Consider the following 21,802-nt stretch of genomic DNA (forward strand, 5'->3'; position numbering starts at 1 on the left):
TGTACCATTACTGTTTCCACAAATGCACCATAACCATCCGATCACAATGAGTATTCAAAAACAGATATAGTATAACAGATATAGGATGGGTGTCCGTACTCTATGGGGATATAAACTATTGTAGTCATATCTGGATCTTTTGCAACTCAAATTTTACAAATCAAGGTGGTAAAGAAATAGTGCCCACAAATCTGACCTCAAGTTACTTAAGTGTCCACACATCCTACATTTACTATGGTGGCGGTGGCGCAGCCTAGTGGTTAAAGCGTTCACTTGTCATGCTGAAGAGCCAGGTTTGATGAGTACAATGAGTGAAGCCCATTTCTGGTGTCCATGCCGTGATGTTGCTGGAAATTTGCTGACATTGGCGTAAAACCACACTCACTCACTCATTTACTATAGCCCAATTGCGCAGATCGATGCTCATGCTGTTGATCACTGGATTGTCTGGTCCAGACTCGATTATTTACAGACCGCCGCCATGTAGCTGGAATATTGCTGAGTGCGGCGTAAAACTAAACTCACTCACTCACTCATTTACTATAGGCAGTCAGATGGGTTCACCTGATGCAGCCTTCTTTGGAGATGTCCTTTTGATCTCAGTACTTTGAGAAGTGCTGTATCTGCATAAATGACTGAATGAAATAAGATAGTCAGTGAAAACTGACTTAGAGACTTAAATATTTATAAGATAGTCATCCATAATAAGATAGTCAGTGAAAACTGTGTAGGTGAAAAAGAAGGAATAAAACAACATCTTTGTTTCTGGAATGCCTCATTTCTTCAGGCATCAAATCAGTACACTGGTATCCTAGACCACCAGCATCGCGCTTCCAAGGGGAATAACTCTCAACACGTTCAGTAAAAAAACCCTAAAACATCTTTTGACCAGTAGTGCTACATAACAGTCTTGTGTTATTCACAGAAGTAAGACATTTATACTTTGCAGTATAATCTACAGCATACACAATTCACTTGTGACAAACATGTAAGTTCACTTTAGGAAAACAGTATGAATTCTTTTTCAATTTTGGGGTCTGGCAGGATCTGCAGCAATGTTTTCTTCAAGTCTCATCTGCTGATAATGACAACAAACACAGATACAACCAGACTCCACATGGATGTAAAGATAATTGTTCATTCATATAACATCCTGAGCTGCTTGCAAGCTTGTATTAATGTACACATGCACATACACCATTCCACAGGTATCAATGTGCTTCTGTCCAATTTTGGATAAGCTCAGGTGATTCTTGATACACTCTACTGGTTTGATTGGTGGGTCATTTGCCTGGTTCTCCAATCAGAAACCTGTACAAGAAAGAGGCAAGAGTAATTTCCCTTTATAAATGCATCTTATTTGTTTTCTTGTTGTTCAATACCACACTCAACTATATTCCAGTTATATGATGGCTGTCTGTAAACAATTGAGCCTCGACCAGATATCCAGTGATCAACATCGTAAGCATCAGTTTACACAACTGGGCACAATAATCCAGTCAACATGACTACCCAGTATATGACTTAAATATTACCTGAATCATGATTGAATAAGTAAAAATATATGTAGATAAACAGCCTACCAATTTCCTCGTGTGACGACAGCTTGTCGTCTAACAAGTCTCTTCTTGTCATCCAATGTACTCTGCAGTGACTTTGTGACCTTTGACTTGAGGGTCAAGGTCACATGAGTAGGTAGCACTGTTAGGCAGTTGAGGCATTGCAGAGCTGCTATTCGTACTCTCTGCACAAAAATGTGAAAAAATATCTTTGAATTAAACCCTTAAAATTTAGGAATATTTTCCCGTTTAATCGGAGTACTGGTTGCTCACACATGACAGGGGAAAAGAAATGTTCAAAAGAATATTATTGAATCAAAAGCACCAAGATGAAAAGTGTTGATTTCAGGTCGGTGGGAATGAGTGAGCGAGGCTCGGTGTTTCTTTGAACAGTATTCCTGTTACATCATGGTGTGTGAGCTTAATGTTTCAAGAAAATCTCAAGAAGAGTAAGTCTTAGATGCTTTGGTGAAATTATATGGGTCTGACAAACCTTGAAATATAACCGTGGTAAACAGAATTTCAACAAACAATCCTTAGTTTCTGGCGTGCCCAGGGAAGACAACTCTTTACATCAAATTATTGCATTTTTGACAACTGGGCCTCCTGTGACCCCCTGTGCCTTGAACCGGCACTCAAGATGTTCAGTTTATTCACAGCTCTACCAATGTTTCAAAGCCAATACACCAATATGCTTGGCATTCCTGCACTTGGAGTCAGTGCATATTTACTCATGGAAACGAGTAAGGGAACACATGAGATTGCAGCTGTTCCGTTATTCTTTTCCAGGTTTCTTCACAAGGTATGTATTGCACTGTGGGTGAAATTCTGGAAATAAATAAATGCACCCTGTCTAATTCGGACCGGCTTTGGACCATCTAAGAAGTCCAAGTTAGACAGCAGTCCGAGGTACACAGATTTTAATGGAGTTATCTCCCTTTGACGAGCATATGATTGTGCATGAAACACATATTACATGAATGCGTATAAAGATGAAACACTTACTGTATCTGCCATCCTCAACTGTCTATCCCTGACTGATACTGGTACGTAAAGTTGTAACAAGTGTCATGAAATTCTGATCTTTTACTTCAATACGACACCATGAAGATCTGAGGACACTTCACATATCACGACAGGTAAACCTTGAGTGAACTTTGCCCACACAACTCAAACTAATGGATGTATGGGTGCTAGAGGAAATCACATATCGGCTTTCTGAACATAATGGATGTACGGGTGCTAGAGAAAATCACATATCAGCTTTCTTAACATAATGGATGTATGGGTGCTAGAGAAAATCACATATCAGCTTTCTGAACATAATGGTTGTATGGGTGCTAGAGGAAATCACATATCGGCTTTCTGAACATAATGGCCTGAACTTCTTTACCACTAGTATTCAACAATGTAAGTTTTGGTGTAATAAAACCATTCAAGAACACAAATATCCAGTTGGTAATACACATTATAGGATTTAGATGCCATGATGCTTAGAAACAGGATGGTGCATAAAATATCCATGACAATATTTAATCTTTGGAATAGCTTCAGAATCATTGATTAGATTTATCTTGGTTACAAGTGACAATTCAGTACGTGGGCGTTTTCGTGGTCGCTCAGACAGTTTGACCTGATTTGATATCACACTGTGTCTGAAGGCCTCTTAAATGCATAGTGACATTGACACTGAGTTGACATGATCATCTCAGTTATAGTTTACAAATTAGTGTTCATCGCATCAAAGGTAAATAAGCGTTCATCGCTAGACCAAGCGGTCTTGGCCAAGCGGACTTCCTGTTCAGTAATAACACAAAATACACAAACCAATCAACGGATTGTTTATTCAAGGTTTATTGGCCAAGTTGACTTCCTGCTCAGTCTGGATTATAAAGCAATGTTTATACGTGTAACTACCTTTTCGGGCCGACACTTTGGTCCAAAATCCAAAATAATGAGAGTCTGAGATACAGAACTTTTCCATTATGACAACAAAGAAGGATTACGTCGGGACTGGAAGTTCAGTCCTGTTTATACAGCAATCCGAGAAAGACAGAGTCCGAGTTTGATAGAGTGCACTGTATATTCTTCCAATTCACACTTAGCAAACACTCCATGATGGAATATCTAGCCCATAAGTAAAACGACAAAACAGTTATTTTTTACCGTATCTAGACACAGTCACTTAGCACATAAACCTGTCAGACTTACCATTGAAGCTGAAGTTGTTGTCAGTTTGAGAAGCTGAGGCACCAGGGTGTCGATATATTTACTGATGATTTCAGGGGCATCACTTGTCAGCTCAGTGACCTTGGTCAAGGTTGAGGTCAGGAGGTCAGTCTCCACACATGACAAGGACTGCATCATTATTGGCATCAACTACATCAGGAGATTTGAAGATGTTAACTAAATACATGACAAACTATTTGGATTTGAAGCCATTAAAATAAAGAAAGGGGACATAGTACTTTTTTCTAAAAAGCAAAAAATGTTATATTTGAAATTTTCAATATATCATATTAATAATAATATTATCTAAAATAAGATACAATCCTAAGAACAATCCCAGGATCTGTCTTCTTAACGCCTACTTATAATTAGGAGGTTGTGTCAGTGATTTTTGGATAGACCGAGGGGAGATCACGTCACTTCTGTTCCTGTACACTCGTCGATACACGAGGCAGCCATTCTAGGGAATGGCGAATCAACGACTGTCTGATCTCTTTTAAGCGGAGCTTGAGGTAATATGCATAAGACCTATGGTAAGGTAAGTTAAAATTAAACACTTATTGATGCTGGTCTTCGCTGTACAGTAACAGCTTTCATCATAATGCCAAATAGATGATAATATGTCAGTCTTAATGGTTTACTTTAAGGGAGAAGTACTAGTCCACTCACAGTCTTGACCTCGGCAAGCAGCACCTGTTTCGGCAGGAATCTCAGCAGGTGGGAAATGGCCATCAGGTAACAGGGCTTCGCATCTGTACAAACATAGTGAGTTACTCTCATTGTCAACAAAAACAGCTTCTACATGTACCCATATTCTGAAGGAGGGCAGTAACTTCTTGCCGCAGTATTCTCACATCAGAAGGACACCAGAAATAGGCCTTGTACATTACAACCATGTGGGGAATCGAAACTGGTCTCATGTGATATGAGAAGACAAATTAACAACTAGGGTGACGCACTACCCCAAAATTGTTCTGTGTTAGTGCTGCTCCTAGCAATATTCAGGTCATATGAGGGTGGCCTGGGCCAGACAATCCAGGTTTGATCTTGTGGGAAGTAATCTATTGTCAGGGTATGATGACACCTGACCAAGTCACCTGACAACCCAAATCCTTTATTTGACAGATGTTTGAGATCTATTCAACTTTGGAGAAACCTGACAACCCAAATCCTTTATTTGACAGATGTTTGAGATCTATTCAACTTTGGAGAAACCTGACAACCCAAATCTTTTATTTGACAGATGTTTGAGATCTATTCAACTTTGGAGAAACCTGACAACCCAAATCCTTTATTTGAAAGATATTTGAGATCTATTCAACTTTGGAGAAACCTGACAACCCTAATCTTTTATTTGACAGATGTTTGAGATCTATTCAACTTTGGAGAAACCTGACAACCCAAATCCTTTATTTGAAAGATATTTGAGATCTATTCAACTTTGGAGAAACCTGACAACCCAAATCTTTTATTTGACAGATGTTTGAGATCTATTCAACTTTGGAGAAACCTGACAACCCTAATCTTTTATTTGACAGATATTTGAGATCTATTCAACTTTGGAGAAACCTGACAACCCAAATCTTTTATTTGACAGATATTTGAGATCTATTCAACTTTGGAGAAACCTGACAACCCAAATCTTTTATTTGACAGATATTTGAGATCTATTCAACTTTGGAGAAACCTGACAACCCTAATCTTTTATTTGACAGATATTTGAGATCTATTCAACTTTAGAGAAACCTGACAACCCTAATCTTTTATTTGAAAGATATTTGAGATCTATTCAACTTTGGAGAAACCTGACAACCAAATCCTTTATTTGACAGATGTTTGGGATCTATTCAACTTTGGAGAAACCTGACAACCCAAATCTTTTATTTGACAGATATTTGAGATCTATTCAACTTTGGAGAAACCCGACAACCCTAATCCTTTATTTGAAAGATATTTGAGATCTATCCAACTTTAGAGAAACCTGACAACCCAAATCTTTTATTTGACAGATATTTGAGATCTATTCAACTTTGGAGAAACCTGACAACCCAAACCCTTTATTTGACAGATATTTGAGATCTATTCAACTTTGGAGAAACCTGACAACCAAATCCTTTATTTGACAGATGTTTGGGATCTATTCAACTTTGGAGAAACCCGACAACCCTAATCCTTTATTTGAAAGATATTTGAGATCTATTCAACTTTGGAGAAACCTGACAACCCTAATCTTTTATTTGACAGATATTTGAGATCTATTCAACTTTGGAGAAACCTGACAACCCAAATCCTTTATTTGACAGATATTTGAGATCTATTCAACTTTGGAGAAACCTGACAACCCAAATCTTTTATTTGACAGATGTTTGAGATCTATTCAACTTTGGAGAAACCTGACAACCCAAATCCTTTATTTGAAAGATATTTGAGATCTATTCAACTTTGGAGAAACCCGACAACCCAAATCCTTTATTTGACAGATATTTGAGATCTATTCAACTTTGGAGAAACCTGACAACCCTAATCTTTTATTTGACAGATATTTGAGATCTATTCAACTTTGGAGAAACCTGACAACCCAAATCCTTTATTTGAGAGATATTTGAGATCTATTCAACTTTGGAGAAACCTGACAACCCAAATCTTTTATGTGACAGATGTTTGAGATCTATTCAACTTTGGAGAAACCTGACAACCCAAATCCTTTATTTGACAGATATTTGAGATCTATTCAACTTTGGAGAAACCTCACAACCCAAATCCTTTATTTGACAGATGTTTGAGATCTATTCAACTTTGGAGAAACCCCAAAGCATGGGTGTTGTGCTGGAGGCCAGGTATGATAATCAGAGAAACTCCAGGATTCAAACCCACAATCAGCACTACTAGCCACACTTGACCATGAGTATCACTGTCAGCCCCGTCTGTCCCTTGTTTCTAGTGCTTGTTAGGATACCACAGTCTGAAAAATAGACATGGCATGTACGTTCATTTTATACTCCGTCCGTCACCTTTACCAGCCGACTGGAACTTGTCAGTAAGCACAGATACATTCTGAATAAACAGCTTCTGTCTGTAGAATAGCTGGACAATGGCCGACATCTCGCTGGTCATCACATCTTCATGCTCAGACACAATCGTCAGGAATCCGTTAGCAGCGGACAAACCAAGGTCAGGATCGTCCAGGAGAGATATCAGCTGAAAACAATGAGTGAGTTAGGTTTAATGGGCCACTGATCCAGAGCGATTATTGTTTCCAGACAACAGTCTAATTACGAAACCTAGCTGCAAACTGGTCAGCCCCTGCTCCCTCGACCGTGACGGACACGGGGACCGGGCTACTGTCCACCCTAGCAGAATTTCTTCAACCTAATCAGCGGGACATTAGGAAGGGTGGATGCCCATCAGTTGCCATTATTTGAAAATATCCCCTACAGTTCTTGTCTGATTGTAATAAAGTATCCCAGCAGTGTAGGCTATTTAAGATTTTCAGATGTTTTAAAATTTTAATATAAATTGTATATTTATATACTTATCCTATCTCACGGTATGCACTTCTCTCTCTTGATTCGACACTGAGTGGAACGATGTAAATTTTTTCCCTAGGCCTCTCTTGTCCATCCGCCCAAGCACTCCATGCTACCCTCACTATAAGACAGCTTCCTGGCTCTCATGCAAAGCATGCGGCATGCACCACTAGCTGCCCACGTGACTATCTCCGAATCATCATTCTCATTCTTGGAGCCACTGGATAATATCCATCTTGGAGAATCTGCATAGCGGGGAGGATGGGCGGGAATAGGTCGCGTGAGATAGGATATGTATATCAACATACAATTTATACTAAAATTTTCAAATTTTTAAACTTATCCTATCTCTTATCCAACGGTCGGACGGCGGGACGCAGATACCCTGTGTCTAGACAGTGCGAACAGCAAGAACTGTGTAGACTGGAAACGACCGTAGATAGCGATGCACAAGGGAGGCCTGTTACGCATGCACGCAACTCCTATGCTTGTGCTGAGTTCTCTTGAACTCCTTGGCTCTTCTTTCGCTGGTCAACTTTCCCCATGTTGTAGACTAAGTTGAAAACGTTGAGCAAAGTAACATACGTCCACACTCGTGTGTGACAAGAAAGAGAATGATGATTTGGAGATAGTCACGTGGGCAGCTAGTGGTGCATGCCGCATGCTTTGCATGAGAGCCAGGAAGCTGTCTTATAGTGAGGGTAGCATGGAGTGCTTGGGCGGATGGACAAGAGAGGCCTAGGGGAAAAGTTTACATCGTTCTACTCAGTGTCGAATCAAGAGAGAGAAGTGCATACCGTGAGATAGGATAAGTTTAAAAATTTGGATGGTATAGCGACTGATCCAAGTTGATCCTATTTCTGCGTTTTTTACCTCGATATTTAATCATGTAAAAATATGATGTCTATTATGTATACTATGATATCAAAAACACACATTTGAAATATTTGAATCCATAAACTAAACAACCCCACTTTGCCATTGCTAAAATAAATCTGAAATTTTACTAAGGTACATAGGTATATACAATTTTTAACTAAGTACACAGCAAATGCTTATATATATATTTCTTATGTAACAATGAAGTTTGATCCGTCCGTATCCTCAAAACAGTGTCGGCCCATAAGTTGTTGTTTTTTCAGACAATCAAACTTGCATGCAATACAGCGATAACTACTCTCTTGCTGTAACCCTTGTTTGGTGGTAAACCTACAAATGTTATTTGTCATCATTCACTTGATGGTCAGTTAATGAATTTATAACAGGTATAATTAGTGATAACACCACTCAGATTACCCAACAAAGGTTCCCATTTGGCATTTCTTGTGTCTGGAGTAAATACTCATCATTTTTAATTGAGGTCTGATGTGGCAAATGTATTACATCTTATGTAATATGCGCATGGAAGTGCAGCAAGAGGAATAGATTAATTGCTTTTATCCTTAAGAATGGCAGACATCATGCAATTAGTTGCCAGGTGTGCAATCTTGGGTGACCAATGGCATACACCAATGTGAAAAACCTGAAACGATAGATCACTTTTTCGCATATTAGATTGTTAAAAGACACATGACATGGAACAGGATTCTTTGTCAGCCTCAGATGAATGGCATCTCATTCCTTTATGTGGATATTGATGGATACATCCCCAAACAAGGTAATAGCCTGATATTGTTGCTATAACTTTAGTCTGTTTTAATTCTAACATTTGCATTTTGTTTTAATTTATTTGTTATGGCATTCAAAAGGATCATTTTTTTTGCTGTGAAGTGTAATGAGACAGACAACATACACTAGGTCGCACTCAGGGCGTGTGTGTGAAATATGTGTGTGACTGTATATTCGTGTTGGCGAATATACAGTCATGTTATAAATTCACGAAGTATAAGCAGATCGTGTGCATTTTATTAAGTTTCAAAATGCATACAAATATGATAATAAACTAATTAGGAATATAAGACAAAATATAAAGACTTACATTGACTTCATTATTTCAGTCCTAACATTTTTTACCACTGGCAGATTGTTAAACTTAAAATGTTTTCATTTGTTATCAAAATAATGCCATTTAATACAACATTCAGATTGACTAGAAGTGAACCCAAGCTCACTACTCTCCCCAAGACTCCCCATGTACTTAGTTAGCCTTACTTCAAAACAATGCTATTATATCAGGCTTCTCACAAAATTCAAGGTCAAACTATTTCTTAAATCAAATTCTACATCCATTTACGTTAACATTTTTATAAAGTCAACATTACTATGAAATCAAAATATTACATCAAAATCAGCATTTTTATCAAAGAGAATATTTTGTTTTATAAGAAACCAAATTATTCATCACAGTCTACATAATTTTACAACAAAATCAAGATTATCGAGTACAAAAGATTTAATCTTTGTTGATCAGTCTATACTTATATTATCAATTGCGCATGAGGGTGGCGCAACAGAGGTAACGAACCAGTCATGAATTCTGGGATATCATCCGGGCACTTACGGGAGAAAAACAATAACAACAGCAACAACCAGTTCACGGAAATTGCTCTGGATCAGTGGCCCTTTAATGCCACTTTGAACAATATTTTACCCATTGTATAGGAATAACAGCTGTTCAATCACAATTAGACCAAGGATCAGCAGATCCTGGTAGAGGTAAGGGACATGATTTTGAGATCAGCGATGTCTCCTTTGACAACTCAGCCACCAAAACCCACTGGTTTTGTCCATCTTATTGACAAACATACCTTCTGGATGAAGATGTTGGCCTCAGCATGTCCTTGCAGTACAAGAGCCTTAGAAAGCCAAATCCAAATAATCAGGGCTTTTTCACGACTTGGATTGGGAGGTGAGAGTTCAAGGTCACCGGTTAGTACCTCTTTGGTCTCCTTTATGAAAGACTCAAGGCTGTCATCTACAAAAACATCATGATGCATACTCATATTAGGGAAATCAAATGCATGGGGAGATGTTATCCGAAGTGAAATATTTCCTGTGTGATGATTTTAAACTCTGTAAGATTATATCCATACATGTATGTTTATAAACTTTCACAAATAATCTGGACACAGATCTGTTCTAGAGGTATCAACTTCTCTTAGCATGTACAACAATATCTTCCTCCATCTCTGAAGCCATGAGAGGACCCCAGTGAAGTGAAAACCAAGAAAAGGTACAGAAAAATGAAGTTGATTGTTGAAACTCCCTTCAAATCATTCTTTACAAACACGCAGTCTGTTGTCATGTACTTTACTTCAGCTAACAGAAACCTCAGTCTTCCCTCCATATCATTCTGTTGCAAACACCAAAGTTAACGTGGTATAAAAAATGGAGTGGTGAAATGGGGTGTAATGTTGTGCATGTTTGTGCGTCTGCTGGAGCAGGTTTTATAGTTCTAACAAACTTAGATACCAATGATGCAGCATGAAATGAATAACCCACTTGGATACAGTATATTTATCAGCCCTTATATTATCCCTTAATGCCACGAAGGGTAATAATCTGGACCCGGTTGTATCAAACTTTAATGAAGCATTAACGTGCCATTAAACGTTCATTAACTAATGTATCATTAAATTCTGTTGTACTAACGTTTTAATGATGCTCTGTTGTCATTAGTGCGTCATTAACTTAATGAAGGTCCTGGGGTATCATTAGAGCGTCATTAAACGTCCTGGAAAAGTGAACATTGCGCCAGAATTTTGTTTGCGCCGCACTGAATCTACCTACAGCTATAAAATTACACAGAAATGTAGAGTATTAAATGTAAGTATCTCATGGTATAAACTCAGTTTGAAAAGTAGACATTGCTAAATGTTACAGCCTAATTTTGTTTTCGTTAAAAACAATAAATTTCTCTGCTTTTTATCGTGCACTGATAAAAGTACTGTGCTACTATATTTTCAATTTGGGATCTTCACAGGAAAGTGTGAGTGAACAAGATTCTGCCTGATACCTGAATGACATAGGTATGTATTTAATTAGTTTGTGTGCTTATGTATAACGTTATACACTCAATCTTAAAAGTGACTCGCAATATGTGTTGAAAATGGATTTTCCCTATGGCGTCAAATGGCTACATAAAGGTCCACGCTTTTAAAGATGAGGGGGCTCACTCCGGTATGCTTAATACTAAGTCATTGTAACTCAGATCACTTAGCGAGAATTTGCTGTGAATAAGGACACAATATCTTAAGTGATGTTTTGTTCACAGAATTTATCGAAAACAATGATACTCAAAACATTTGTGACAAGCAGCACCTAGCCAATGATTATAATGCCATTGTTTTGTCTATAACACAACATAAACAAATTAAATGAACAAGACATATCCTTTAAAACGTGTGCATATATACATTTCATGAAATAAATAAATCATTTTAATTTATTAAGTCAGTTTACTTAGTTTAAAATACTAAATGTTGATAATGAAATTAGTTTCATGAAACCATATGTGAACGATACGCAAAGTATACATTAAGAATACAAGTGTAATCCGCAGGACAGTGTGATTGTGTTTACTCTTATTCAACCGACCTTCACCTCAAAGAAATTGCCACATATGTCCAACAATGTTGATGTATGACATCACTACCGATGACCGATTTCTCATGAAATGGCGGCCCGTGGATATGAGTGCCCACGATTTTGCTTGAGGAACCTTTGTCCATAAATGTAAGATGTAAGTAATCGGAAACATTCTGACTATCTGTGTATGGTTGTTTGTTTTTATTGTTTTCATTGAAAATGTCAGAAATGCCGATAATTGCCTATGTCGATTTCTCCATGATTTTGCGTCTCACATGGCGTCCACGCTGCACAGAACTTTCAGTATGAATATATCAAATTTCAGTATTGTATCTGTTTTAAGTTTTCTAGTTCTTGCTCACGATACTCTTTGCGTGCATTTTCTAAAAATACTGAGCTCATGCATGCTACTGAGTAGACAAACTGATGTCTAAAAAATTAGAAAATGCTGCACAGTATAAAATCTGATTTTTGCTTTGTTTATATTTCTAGCAAGCCGGTGTGTAATGAGCACAACGTCCGTTTTCACACCCAATATGTTTCGCTTTTTAAGTAGACACTTGGTTTTAGTGACAAAGACCATTTGGAATTTGATTCTAAAATGTATGAGGAAGTCAGCGATGCATTTGTCACAACTGAATATGAAATATACATGATGTAATAGGCGCCCTATGACTGGCCTTAGCGAAACTTGATTTTGTAAACACTATCAATATGGCGTCAAGCTCACTTCGGCGATCGTGCTCGTGTATTTTCCAAAACATCCCAACTGATTCTAGGTTTATCGGTGACTCTTCAGAATTATTTAGGCGTGTTTCTTCACAGCAGTCGAAATGTTTGTTTTGTTCGAGGGGTTTAGCCCTAAAGATGCCATTTTGACAGACGACCGAGAGTAACACTTACATGTTTACAGCGCGGAATTGTGGGAAAAAAATAGGGGAATCCCCGGATTTAATGAAAATATTTACATTAGGACGTCATTAGATAATGATACGCTAATAAGTGTTTGATACAACCGTTTTTAATGATGCCATTAACTAATGATGCATTAAGGATTTAATGTATCATTAGGGTTTAATGTTGACATTAGTTAATGAAGCAATGATACAACCGGATCCTGATCTCTTAACATCTTGTGGTATGGTTTGATGAGGCTTGGTGATCAAACCACCGACATTCCCTATCAACTATATCACAAAACCAAGGTCAAGGTCACATCACACTAAACATTAAATGTCTACTTCCAATGATTATTCCACAATGGAGGGCAATTTTAAGTGTAACCTCTCCTTTGTTATGTGATGAGAAACAATGGCAGGGCTGGAATGTTGACTATTTTTACCAACAATTTGGCTCATCAATAAAACAAGAAAACTAAGAGGAAAATAATATATTATGTTATGTTTATCAAAAGTGCTGATATTTGACATGGTGATGAAGCCTGCTGATGGTGATGATTAACCAAGTATTCAGACCTGCTGGAAGTTTATTGACCAGGCCAGCACAACATTTGGTTGCGGAGTTCCGCGTGAAGCTGTGTGAAGATTTTCGACTCAGCTGCAGTAGGGACTGAAGCAGCAGCATCACATCCGGGATCTGCATCTGCATCACACAAATCAGTAGTTGAATATACTGGGGTGGTGTGATATCATCTATACGAGGCAACAGACTGACGTTGCAGCTGAATTGTCTCAATGAGGCAACAGACATTGTAGACATGCACTTTCAAAAATCTTACCAAGACATCACAATAATGTGTAAATCCATAAAAAATGAAAAAGATGAAAACTATGTACAATGTGTTGAATGGAGTGTGTCACATGGCGGCTGCCTGTTGCAGATGTACTATACTGGCAGTATGGAATTCTGGGTAGGAGAGAGGAGCGTGATGGGACTGCATATTGAGACAGGGAATGTGAGGTTGTAAGACTCCCTACCTCCCTGGGTAACGAGCACAACACTGCCGTGAGTACAGCCACCAGCCGAGTCTGACTTGAGGGAGAGGTGTGCTGGAAACAAGTTGTTCAGGTTTAACAGAGAGACATTGTTATAGCTGATAATAAGTGTCCAAACATATTGCAAATATTAATTGCATAAAATGCAAAAGAATCAAACTATTGCGATTTGAGGTTCTGTTATGGGTCAGGAATCCTCGGTTTTATGACTTGTCCAGAGGAACTGATTCATAACAAATTTTCTGGAAAAAAATAAGTGTTGGCTAATCAGAAAGTAACATTCACCCAGATAGCATTTGGATGTTGGCCCAACATTTGGGACAACGTCTGAATGCTATCTGGGCAGGAGTAAAGTAGGATACACATTACACTCACTCAAGAATTATACAAATGAAAGTTTGAGTTGTCTTTCCAATATTTATTGTTTTGTTCCTGATGTCTCCTACATAAGTCTTTATACACAAACATCACCTGACCTGCAGAGGTTTGAAGCTGTCTAACTTGACGTCTGCTCCTGGTACCACGGCCATGTTGCCCCGGACCAACAGTTCACACACAGTCTGCATCAGCTCCTCTGCTTTCCTTCAACACACAACACAGTAGAAGTTAGTGAGCTTAGTTTTATTCCTCATTTGGCAATATTCCAGCAATATCACGATGGGGGGACACCAGAAATGGGCTTTGCACATTGAACAAATATGGGGAATCGAATCCGGGTCTTCGACGTGACAGGCAATCGCTTTGACCCTAGGCTACCCTACTGTTTTTTGTTTGTTTGTTTTTTGTTTAAGGTCACATTCAGGAATATTCCAACCATATGGTCGCAATCCAGTGATCAACATAATGAGCATCGATCTAAGCAAATGGGATATGAAGATGTGTGTCAACAAAGTCAGAGAGCCTAACCACCTGATCCCATTAGTCGCTTTTTACAACAAGTAATGGTTGTTGAAGACAAACTGTAACCCGGATCATCACAGGTGTCTACCCCCCTGCCCACAAGCAGTACAACACAGAACAACGCAACATATGTTATATTTGAGACTACACTTTCTTAGAAAGTACAGATTCTAGTACTTTTGTTGGGTTGAGTACAATGCAGTAGCAGTGCACCAATTCACTGCATGCATCACTTAATTCAGTACACAAACAGTATCCTACGGTGAGGTCAAATGTCAACATGTATATATAGTGAAAGCATTGAGAACTGTAGTAGAAGTATTTATAAAGGTGTTCTCATGTCTCTTCAAGAATCACTAATACCCACAACTCCATACTGCAGCTGAACAACAGTACTCATTGACACCACAAGAGAAACATTCCTTCAGTTGAGGGGATGTAAATTGTGATAATCCTTGATAAACTGAAATATCATTATAAAACTTGATAGAATATAGGAGGGTATCAAAATTTGAAAACAATCCATTTGTGTTCAAGTTATTGGTTGAACAACAAACATGTATCATAAGTTAGAGTGTATCACAATCACTCTGTCAATATATAAACTTTTTGCAACAAAATGCATCACTATAGGGGCCAGTATTTGCTGTAAACTACCCTCTGGTGCAAGCTTAAACGCTCACCTTCTGTCAAGGTAGACAGCTGTGTATCTAAAGACTTTGGCAAGCTCTGTCACAACCTCATCGCTGACTCCTCCACACTCTCCCCGACTATCTCCAACTGAACCGTCTGCTCCCTGACCGTCTGCTCCGTGATTGCTTGAACCTTTCAGCAGCACCAAGAGCACCTGCTGCAGCAGAGTCTCATACACATAGGCCACAATCTCCTGGTGGGATCGATGTTCTTGTGCCAGTGTACTCAGACACTTGGCAGACACTAGAGACAGGTTGTCTGCAAAAATAATCAAACCTATGGGGTTTAAGTCTCAATTCAGATTATTGCACTTATATAGCGATGTATGGGCATGTATGAAATGACCTCTGTTATCTGTGTAGGTCACAAAGACAGATCAATAACATACTGTGACCATTTCACACACCGGTAACCTTGGTAACTGGAGATTCTGCCACCAATCATCCACAAGGAATATTACAAGTGAAACAGATGGACTGTTTTGTTTCAATTAATTGGATTTTGGTTTTGTTATCCAGAAAGTTATGTCTACATACACTGTTATGCGTACAGCTTGTGTTCTACAGAAATGTCCTTCTTTCCATACTTCACAGGACTGACTGACTGACTGAGTTTTGGTTTTATGCCGCTTTTAGCAATATTCCAGCAACATCGCGGCGGGTGACACCAGAAATGGGCTTCACACATTGTACCCATGTAGGGATTCGAACCCGGGTCTTCGGCGTGACGAGCCAACGCTTTACCCACTAGGCTACCCCACCGCACCACTTCACAGGACTATCCATTAACCTATAAAATATATTGCCTAAACAGGCAATGTCATATCTTGATTTGTAAGTTTAGTTGGGAAGGAAGTTGAGAAGAAAGTCATAGTCATTTGATATTTTGGTGAAAGAGCGAACATGTACTTAGAAATGACTAACGAAGAAACCTACTCAATACATAGCGTGAAATCACACAAAATCACAGGCTCTTATTTGTTGGTTTACAGTTGTTGGATGGTAGATCTATTTATTCCAATTAAAGCGCAACATACACAGTCAGGAGTACAGCTTGTGTTCTACAGAACAAAAGAAATGGTGGCTTTTTTTCTGATTTCATAGGCATCTCCATGAACCTATGAACAAAAAGGGAGGTAATTCAGGGTGAGTGATTGTACGTTCGCTTCAAGGGAATTGAAGGGATTCAAGTTTCCACTTGACCGTTCGGAAGAGAGGATGAGAAAGCAAATAAGCATGAGTCAGGATAAGGAAAGATGTAGTACCTAAACAGGGAATGTGAGGAAACCTGAAGTGAAGCATGCCAGTTTGGTAAACAACCACAAGTACAGGTATGGTAATGACAAACCAAGACTAAACATACAAATGGGATTTGAACCCACAGGCGTGCTTAATAGAAGTGTCTGTTCTCAGACAATTGTCACAGGGCCATCTTGAGGAAATTAACTGAAATGTCTCACCTGTCTGACTAGTGAGGAAGCCTAGGATCTCCCTGGCAACGATCTCGACGACACCGATGTGTGTGGCTAGCGACGTCAGTGTTGTCAGAAGGTACTCCTTTGTTGGTTCAAAACTACACGGTGCATTAGTCTCCATGGGTTCTGCAAGGGCAACTGAAGTGTGAGGACTATCATTCCATACTAACACTGGTCCTTGGTGTGGCCTTGTCTCACACTACTCCTTAACAAGATGATAGGTATGAAATGACTTCAACTGAATTGACAGATTTATGAAGGTATGAACATAAAAAGCGGTGTTCACACTTTTCATCGATCTACAATTTGGTCTAATTATTGATAAACACAAAAATGCTTCATCATGCAATAAATGTAAATTCAGCTAAGAATTCACTTATGAGTGAGTGAGTGAGTTTAGTTTTATGCCACACTCAGCAATATTCCAGCTATATGGCGGCGGTCTGTAAATAATCGAGTCTGGACAAGACAATCCAGTGATCAACAGCATGATCATCGATCTGCTCAATTGGCAACCGATGACATGTGTCAACCAAGCCGGTGAACCTGACCACCGAATCCCGTTAGTTACCTCTTACGACAAGCATGGGTTACTGAAGGTTCATTCTAACCCGGACCTTCACGGGTAAATTCACCTATGAAGAAAGAAGAAACCATGGTTTAAAGCCCTGAGTATACCATATGAGTTGTTTGTGTTTCAAAACCATATATTTTATAAACACACATTTTATTAATAAATGTTTTAGAAGGTTGAAATTGGGTTAACATAGTGCTCAAAATGTTACTTACCATTGTGCAAATGTGAGACTATTTGGGGCAAGATGATATTTTTCATGACTTCCACATTGAGACAAGTGATGGCCTGAAGAGCAGTGACACATTGATCTCTGAAACAGGACATAGCGTACAATCACTTTTGAATAACCATTAAAATAATGACACTGACAAATGAATATATATGCTCGTATGTGTCATCAATGACTCGGATACTTTAAAACTGCAACTCTGAACTCTGTAACCCAGAGTTGCATGCATAATTACTTCAAAAAGGAAATAACTGAGAAAGAAGTACTTTTGTATAAATACAAGCTCCTTCAGTGAGTGAGTTAATGTGATTTTAAACCTCGACTGGCCACTTAGAATTTTGTATCTTCGGAAGTCCTGGAAGTTCAGGAAAACATAAACACGCAGGTGACACATATACTGTTTGTTGCTTTATGCCACAGACAGCAATATTCCAACTGTAGGACAGCAGCCTGTAAACAATCGAGTCTGGACCAGACAATCCAGTGATCCACAGCATGAACTTTGATCTATGCAACTGGGACAAGATGACATTCAGTGAGTGAACCTGACCACCCCGTCCCGATGTTATGACAAGCATGGGTTGCTGGAGTCCACCCCATCCTGATCTTATGACAATCATGGGTTGCTGGAGACCACCCCATCCCGATCTTATGACAATCATGGGTTGCTGGAGACCATCCCATCCCGATCTTATGACAATCATGGGTTGCTGGAGACCACACCATCCCGATCTTATGACAATCATGGGTTGCTGGAGACCCCCCATCCTGATCTTATGACAATCATGGGTTGCTGGAGACCCCCCATCGATCTTATGACAATCATGGGTTGCTGGAGACCACCCCATCCCGATCTTATGACAATCATGGGTTGCTGGAGACCATCCCATCCCGATCTTATGACAATCATGGGTTGCTGGAGACCCCCATCCCGATCTTATGACAATCATGGGTTGCTGGAGACCACCCCATCCCGATCTTATGACAATCATGGGTTGCTGGAGACCACCCCATCCCCATCTTATGACAATCATGGGTTGCTGGAGACCCCATCCCATCTTATGACAATCATGGGTTGCTGGAGACCCCCATCCCGATCTTATGACAATCATGGGTTGCTGGAGACCCCCATCCCGATCTTATGACAATCATGGGTTGCTGGAGACCATCCCATCCCGATCTTATGATAATCATGGGTTGCTGGAGACCCCCATCCCGATCTTATGACAATCATGGGTTGCTGGAGACCACCCATCCCGATCTTATGACAATCATGGGTTGCTGGAGATCATCCCATCCCGATCTTATGACAATCATGGGTTGCTGGAGACCACCCCATCCCGATCTTATGACAATCATGGGTTGCTGGAGACCATCCCACACCCGATCTTATGACAATCATGGGTTGCTGGAGACCACCACCCATCGATCTTATGACAATCATGGGTTGCTGGAGACCCCCATCCCGATCTTATGACAATCATGGGTTGCTGGAGACCACCACCTCCCGATCTTATGACAATCATGAGTTGCTGGAGACCATCCCATCCCGATCTTATGACAATCATGGGTTGCTGGAGACCATCCCATCCCGATCTTATGACAATCATGGGTTGCTGGAGTCCACCCCATCCTGATCTTATGACAATCATGGGTTGCTGGAGACCCCCCATCCTGATCTTATGACAATCATGGGTTGCTGGAGACCATCCCATCCTGATCTTATGACAATCATGGGTTGCTGGAGACCCCCATCCCGATCTTATGACAATCATGGGTTGCTGGAGACCCCCATCCCGATCTTATGACAATCATGGGTTGCTGGAGACCATCCCATCCCAATCTTATGACAATCATGGGTTGCTGGAGACCCCCATCCCGATCTTATGACAATCATGGGTTGCTGGAGACCACCCATCCCGATCTTATGACAATCATGGGTTGCTGGAGACCATCCCATCCCGATCTTATGACAATCATGGGTTGCTGGAGACCACCCCATCCCCATCTTATGACAATCATGGGTTGCTGGAGACCACCCCATCCTGATCTTATGACAATCATGGGTTGCTGGAGACCACCCCATCCCGATCTTATGACAATCATGGGTTGCTGGAGACCACCCCATCCCGATCTTATGACAATCATGGGTTGCTGGAGACCATCCCATCCCGATCTTATGACAATCATGGGTTGCTGGAGACCACCCCATCCCGATCTTATGACAATCATGGGTTGCTGGAGACCAATTCTAACCTGGATCTTCCTTGGTCACTGAATGCTGAATACTGCACAGAAACCCAACTTGACTCACCTGACACTGGTGTCCGAGTCAGACAAGAGGTGTTTGACCACCTGTTGTCCCAACTGCCCCACCTCGTCACCAACCAGCACTCCCGACAGGGACAGCAGCATCCTCTGCATCTGCACTGCTGACAACCTCAGCGATGGGGACGAATCCTCAACAGCTGCAGCCAACACTTCAACTACAGGTGCCTTGTACTCCATTACTGGGCTGGGTGCTGGGACAGAAACACACTGGACATAACCATCAAAGTATTAATATTCACTTGTCATGGCTGAGATAATGTAGATGTAATGTTAATCTTTAACTCACAGTTAATATTGAACACCTAAGGTTCAAACAGAATTTCAGTCATAAAATTCAAGGCACCCTTCCATTCAGTTGTTTAAGACCATGTACAGCACAAAATCAACCATAGTATCCTTGTCAAATAGTCTTAACCTTACAAGCCCAACCCTGCTCAACGACGTTGAAAAGATTCCATTTAACAAAACTAACTGATACAATCTTTGCCATACATCTTGATACATGTTATTTGCACTACTTTTGATAAAAGAAAGTTTTTCATCACCAGTCAATCAGTTGAAGTTAAGTCATAAAGATATCAAATGAAATATTCATTCAAACTGCTATCGTCCCATATCATATCATGGGATTTCATCTCTACAATCTAGGTGATATTGTTTGCTGATCTGTGTTTACGGAAGTCAGGCCAGGGGTCGGCATGTACATTACTTTGGTGACACATTAAGTACATGATTTACAGTATTTGACTTCAGTATAAGACCTGGTATTCTTCCTGCCCCTCTACTAAATATGTACCAGTTAAGACTCCAGCGGACTGGATTCTCAGCTGATCATTGAAAGGGAGATAACTCAACAGTTACTGAATAAATATACAGTGGATGCCCTCTAAACCGGCAGCCCTCCAATCCGGCATGCTCTCAATATCGGCACTAAAATTTGGTCCCAGTAGAAACTAGTTCATTTAAGAAAAGTTCTCCAAACCGGCATGCCCTCTATACCGGCATTTTTTGCAGGTCCCAACCAATGCTGGTTTAGAGGGCTTCCAGCGGACTGGATTCTCAGCTGATCATTGAAAGGGAGATAACTCAACAGTTACTGAATAAATATACAGTGGATGCCCTCTAAACCGGCAGCCCTCCAATCCGGCATGCTCTCAATATCGGCACTAAAAATTGGTCCCAGTAGAAACTAGTTCATTTAAGAAAAGTTCTCCAAACCGGCATGCCCTCTATACCGGCATTTTTTGCCGGTCCCAACTAATGCTGGTTTAGAGGGCTTCCACTGTAGGTCACATACAGTGTTTAATAACAGATTTCAACAGATTTTTTCAATATATACATCAAATATATATTAATCTTAAGGCAGTTTGCTTGGTGTGGGATGAGTTACATCTTAATTCTTTTCAGGGAATGTGAACAGGCACAAGGTAATGGGGGCCTCGTCAGCTCTTACAACAAGTATGCAGGACTGGCAGGGGGACCAAGTCTGCTCCCAGTTGTACTGTGAAGAATAAAATGAAAGTCACACTTGTGTCACTTTGCCTCACGGAAATATGCGCCTTGGATGCATCATTAATAATGGTAAAATGAAAACAACCATCCCTGTTCCAAATATTCTGGGATATTGCAGAGGAACTATCTTGTGTCATGGACGTGAATGGGTAAGTCAGTAAATCAGCAGGTTGCCGGGTTACCTTCATCTGTGTATGTGAATGTTCCACTGGCTTCCAGGAAACCCTTCAGATTATCTAGGATTACCTTTCTTTGATTGCTCTGAAAAGTCAGAACATTCATTGTCAGA

The 21,802-nt window shown here is 39.9% G+C and overlaps 1 protein-coding gene across 2 annotated transcripts in view; it reads right to left on the minus strand.

Annotated features, from left to right (window-relative positions):
• Nucleotides 1-421: 421 nt before the first annotated feature.
• The window catches only part of LOC124269438 (MMS19 nucleotide excision repair protein homolog), a 43,502-nt gene continuing 22,121 nt past the window's right edge, over nucleotides 422-21,802 (minus strand). For both annotated transcript variants that reach the window (XM_046704444.1, XM_046704452.1), the window contains 14 exons: nucleotides 21,696-21,774; nucleotides 19,985-20,192; nucleotides 17,654-17,751; nucleotides 16,850-16,990; nucleotides 15,381-15,648; nucleotides 14,274-14,379; nucleotides 13,780-13,851; nucleotides 13,318-13,444; nucleotides 10,063-10,229; nucleotides 6,800-6,986; nucleotides 4,458-4,540; nucleotides 3,771-3,938; nucleotides 1,584-1,744; nucleotides 422-1,311 (listed from right to left, as the gene is read on the minus strand). In XM_046704444.1, the coding sequence (XP_046560400.1) occupies nucleotides 1,284-1,311; nucleotides 1,584-1,744; nucleotides 3,771-3,938; nucleotides 4,458-4,540; nucleotides 6,800-6,986; nucleotides 10,063-10,229; nucleotides 13,318-13,444; nucleotides 13,780-13,851; nucleotides 14,274-14,379; nucleotides 15,381-15,648; nucleotides 16,850-16,990; nucleotides 17,654-17,751; nucleotides 19,985-20,192; nucleotides 21,696-21,774 (1,893 nt within the window). In that variant the 3' untranslated portion in view covers nucleotides 422-1,283. The remainder of the gene's footprint in view (nucleotides 1,312-1,583; nucleotides 1,745-3,770; nucleotides 3,939-4,457; nucleotides 4,541-6,799; nucleotides 6,987-10,062; nucleotides 10,230-13,317; nucleotides 13,445-13,779; nucleotides 13,852-14,273; nucleotides 14,380-15,380; nucleotides 15,649-16,849; nucleotides 16,991-17,653; nucleotides 17,752-19,984; nucleotides 20,193-21,695; nucleotides 21,775-21,802) is intronic.

This window comes from Haliotis rubra, unplaced genomic scaffold (assembly GCF_003918875.1).
Source record: "Haliotis rubra isolate DU_JTF1 unplaced genomic scaffold, ASM391887v1 Scf1014, whole genome shotgun sequence".
Classification (NCBI taxonomy): domain Eukaryota; kingdom Metazoa; phylum Mollusca; class Gastropoda; order Lepetellida; family Haliotidae; genus Haliotis; species Haliotis rubra.